Source organism: Propithecus coquereli, unplaced genomic scaffold (assembly GCF_000956105.1).
Source record: "Propithecus coquereli isolate 6110/MARCELLA unplaced genomic scaffold, Pcoq_1.0 Scaffold358, whole genome shotgun sequence".
Lineage (NCBI taxonomy): Eukaryota > Metazoa > Chordata > Mammalia > Primates > Indriidae > Propithecus > Propithecus coquereli.
The window spans coordinates 2331769-2336788 of record NW_012149263.1 but is presented as its reverse complement, the minus strand read 5'-3'; the positions used below and the strand labels follow the sequence as shown (position 1 = coordinate 2336788).

The window sequence follows — 5020 nt, the reverse complement described above, 5'->3', positions numbered from 1 at the left end:
TCTATATAGGGAGACATGGGCAAGTGGGAGGCAGAAGTGAGAGAACCACCGTCTCATCTTCTCCCTGAATTTCTTTCACCATAATACTTTTCAGTGTGTTGTTTTTTATATATTTCTAATTTTTGAACTAAGTGTATATATTGCCCGTTCAAAAAATTAAACTATTGCTAATAGTTTAATATCTTCAGAGGGATAAGAAATAATATTACACCCATGAAATAAGAACAGGATGCTAATTAAAAAAATATGTAGAAAACAAACTAGAGTTTTTGTAATGAGAATCTCAGTAGAAGTGTTGGAGAACAAGGTAACAAAATATCCCAGAAAGGAGAGCAGGAAAGAAATACAAATAGTGGAGGATAAAAATGGAAAACCAACATCTGAAAAATAGAAATTTCAAAAACAAAATAGAGAAAATATTTTTGTTTGGGGAAACACTTTAGGAAGACAAGGAGAAATATTTTCAAAATCTTACCAAAAGTGACTTCTAACCAGGAATTCTATCTGCAGCCAAATGACCAATATAGTATGATGACAATATAAACAACAGTTTTCCTTGACAGTCCACCTCTCTCCACTGTCATACAACTGGCCTCTAGATATGGAGACATTACCCAATTGTTTCTCATTCTTGATAGGAAGATCAATATTTGTTTCAGGAGCAGCAGTTCTGGAGCCTGGCTGCTTCCTGTGGCCCATCTGCCTCTGCCTAGAGCTTCTGGTGACAGATCAGAGATATCTACTACTGGCATGAATTCTTACCCCCTGGGATGACTCCTCCTTACCTCGCATGAGCTGCCATAATCCCCTGGAGCCAGAGCTGGGGATATTTGGGGTGGGGTCCAATTAGCTGGCATGGCCAACTGGGTCTCTAGGGAGCCTGAAGCTTAGTGGTCATTTGTGAACTCAAGCAGAGCTGCTGGGAAGAGGTGGGCTGGATTCTGAAGGAAGATCTGGGCCAGGCGCTCCCCAGAGACACTAAGAAACCTGGGAAGACAATGTCTCTACATAGTCAGTCATTCAACATTTACCACATAAACACTTCCTTGATACACTAAGTTGCTGGTCCCTAAGCTATAAACCACAACAGTCGTTCTCAATACATACCCATACATGGGTATGTATTCAAATCACCTGGAGGGCTCATTAAAACATAGTTAAAACTTCTCAGCCTCATCACCAGTTTCTGATTCAGTAGGTCTAAGGTAGGGTCCAAGAATTTTCACTTCTAACCTGTGCCCAGGTAATGCTGATGTTCTTGGTGCAGGCACCATGCTTTGAGAACCAGTGCTGTGGAGCATATAAAGCTTAATAAAATATGTAGTAGGTATTAGTCATGGTGAAATATGGGAAAGACCATGAGATTTAGAGTGACAATACTGCTGACTTGAATCGCAGCTCTGCCACCTCTCAGCTATGAGAATATGAAGAAGTTACTTTAGTTTTAGTTACAGAAATGAGGATAAAAATACCTAGCTCATAGTTATGAAAATTAAATGAGATGATTCTTGTAAAATACTCAACACCTCCCTGGCACATGAGAATCATGCAATATATATCAGCAATTACCACGCTCTATCAGATATTAAGCCTTAATATAAAAAACAATGTAATCAAAACAAGTAAAATAATAAACATACCAGAAAATACTGATCTATACATGTGACAAAAATGGTATTCAACTGAGTGTGCACAAGACATTCATTGCATAAATGGCCCTGATATAAATGGCCATCCACTTGAAACAAAGCAGACTAGACCTCCATCACATACTATTCAGAGTAGACAAATTCCAGCAGGACTGAACATTTAAATGTATGTATTTTTAAAACCCCAAAAACTATTAAAATAATTTTTAGGAGTTTATATAATATTGTATTAGGGTACGAAGGATCTTATTACACATGCCAGAAACCCAGAAGCTCTAACAGAAAAAAACAAATATTTCTGATTACATATTTTCTAGTTATATGTTAAAATACAGCATAGAATAGCATGAAAATATATATAAAAGTTTTTGATACGTGATGATAGGTTGCTTCTATCAAGTCTAGCAATCACTAAGCAAAAAAAAAAAAACTTTAAAAAGGATATGAAAATTCACATAAAAGGAAACAAATAGCCATTAACGAAAAAGGTGCCAACTTTACTAACAGGAAAATGCACCAGAGCAATTAGGTATGATTTTCCCTCAGTATTATTAAAACTGTAAAGAAGCAACAATATCCAGTGCTGGAAAGCATTTAGGAAAGTGAGTTCTTTCATAAATTGTTAGGGGAAGCTTGAATTGCTATAATATCTTTTGAGTTATTTAGTCATATCTATCATTAAAAATACAAATAGCTATCCCTAGTAAAAAAGTTTCAACTATACGAACAGAAACTGACAGAATGAAGGGCAAGTGGAATAACCTTACCAGTGTGAGTAGTTAACCTTCCTCAACAAAATAATCTGAGGAAATATATATATTTAATATGCTTAATTAGTATCTATAACAGTAGAAATCAGAAAACATATACACAGTGTTTTTATATAACAGATGTGACATTTATGAAAACTGACCATGAACTAGCCATAAAGCAATTTTTCAACTTATTACCCAGACATGATTTGAAACAGACTGTATTTGAAACAGACTGTGCACTTCTAAATAACTCACAGGTCAAAGAAAAAAAAATAACTTAAATTTATTTTAAAACAGATTTGAACAATAGAGAAAATGTTACACACCAAAGCTTGTGAATCTTTATATTAAAGAAGGCTGAAATTTAAAGAGCTGAACTTTCAAGTCAGGTTAGAAAAGCAACCTGATCATTGACCCCACCTATCACCATAGCTGATCCTACCAGCCCTCAGTCACTGACCACAAAGTGCCATCACTGTACCCCAAAGCCCACTCACTCTTCTCAAATGGCCCCATTATTAACACGAGAAACCCCTACCAGAGACGACTATCAACCGACGCAACACCCCCTCCCATTACTGAACCTTGAAATCACCATCGTTAAATCCACAGACAATACTCCCATTATCGACTCCACTTAATCCCTAATCACAACCAACCAAAATCATTGCAGAGAACTCTCGGCATTAAAAATACGAAAATACTGACACCAGCAGCGAAAAAAGCCTTAAAGGATCACTTCCACTTCCGGTCCGACTGCTAGCACCTCCCTTGATGGACTGTTTGTATTGCGCATGCTTCCAATTGACTGGGAAGCCGTGTTCGGCCGGCAGTAACCAGGACGCAGATACGTCGCGAGAAACAGTGCAGTTTCCGTAAACCGCGCTGGTATGCGGAGAACATGGCCGCGCCCACATGGTCCTTCTTAGTGCGGGCCGCCATCTTCTAAGCGTATCCATTCCGTACAGCGGAGGACTCTTCCTCCCGCTAGATTTCTTAGAGCACGGCAGGGATTCTCACATAGAATGCAGAACTGTGACCCTTGTCTGACTACGCTTCTACTCGATTACAAAAGGGTACTGGAGATAGGGTCTGGAGCTCTGTATTTGGAATAGCAGTTACTCATCTGGATACGGCACAATGCACAGAACGAGTATCTGCTAGGAGAAACCACAAGGGAATAGGGAAGCCAGGGAGGAAAAATCACCAAGGGAGAGGGATCCTGGGAGAAACCACAGGGAGATGAGTGGAGACCAGGTGGTACAACATTTAATGGTAGAAACCACTTTGGGAAATAGGGTAGAAGTTGGGGAATCCTCCCATTATGGACTCCCCTTCTGAAGGGTTGGGGGTGGGGGAAATGGAGACTTGAATCCCCTAATTTAATCTCCATTAGCCTCCGCCCTAACTACCTCAAGTACAAATACAGTAGGCAGCAACAACAAAAATAATAATAGTCTTTAATACGGCCTATGTGCGACTTAAAACACCTTAAGAAAACTTTGCTGTTTCACTTACTTTTAAATTAAGCTGTAAGTAACAACAATGTCCTTATGATGTCAATGAAGCCTTAAATCCGATCTCTGACTCTTCCCCTAGCTTCTCCTACACGGACAGAGAGTTAACACTCCTTTACCTCTTCTTTTTAAGGAGTGTGGGTGGGGAAATGTAAAGATACGATTCCTTCCATCTTCTACACATTTCACAACCCAGGTTCTGCTAGTAAGTTCTACCGGACAGTAGTGGGAGGTTCTGTGTTCTACTGAAAGCCTTCAGTCTCAGCAGGTGGGGAATTTGTTTTCAGGAAATTGAATCTGCACTCTGATGCGGACACACTGGTACCTTCAGGCAAATTAAACCAAGATACTCTAGCAAAATGTTATTTAGTAGCATTTAGTCATTATATTTAGTATAGTGACTAAATATACGATACAGATTCAAAATCAATTCCATTTTCTGTACTAGCTATAATGAGTAGTGAATTTTTAAATATATCTCAGTCCCAAAGTCATAAGAGACAAAAATAAATCTGAACAAGAAGACAAGATTCACATGAAAAAACTAAAAAGCTTTACTAAAGGGAATACAATAAGATCTGAAAATCAGAGTAAAAGACCATGTTCCTGGATGGGATGATTTAAAAGAATGAAATGTCAATTCATATAAACATTAGGCATAATTCTAACTAGAACATTCATTTAGAAAAAGAATGAGATTAGGCAAAAAAAAAAGAAAAATGTGGTAGAGGGCTTGCTTTACCAGATGTAAAAATACTGTATGTCCTACCTACAAACAATACTTCAAATTTTGCATTTAATTTGTATAAATAAACATTACACATTGCAACTCTTTAGATCATGTAGAGTTAAATATTCATTAGATGCATACAGAAGTTTGGGCTGAATAATAACATTTGGAAATTATTGGGTTTCCTTGAATTTGGGACATAGACATCTTTGAAGTATCATTAATTGGAAGCAGGTTAGGTCCTCAAAACTCTGGGTAAATTATCTTACATGGTAGAAATATTCTAATACAGTTCTAGCTTTGATTTCTTAATATGCTATTTAGTATTTTTTTCTCTCTCTTTATGTCGGCATTCAATTTTCTACCTTT

At 37.6% G+C, this 5020-nt stretch overlaps 1 protein-coding gene across 2 annotated transcripts in view; it reads right to left on the bottom strand.

Moving 5' to 3' along the window:
- LOC105816246 (zinc finger protein 585A-like) overlaps positions 1-3025 on the bottom strand; it is a 27603-nt gene extending 24578 nt beyond the window's left edge. Inside the window, exons 1-2 of one of the 2 annotated variants that reach the window (XM_012651610.1) lie at positions 2989-3025; positions 786-987 (exon numbers count right to left, since the gene is read on the bottom strand). In XM_012651610.1, coding sequence (XP_012507064.1) covers positions 786-857 — 72 coding nt within the window. In that variant the 5' untranslated portion in view covers positions 858-987; positions 2989-3025. Of the gene's footprint in view, positions 1-785; positions 992-2988 lie in introns of those variants that run through there. The other variant, XM_012651609.1, reaches the window with a different exon arrangement.
- Between the last annotated feature and the right edge of the window lie 1995 nt (positions 3026-5020).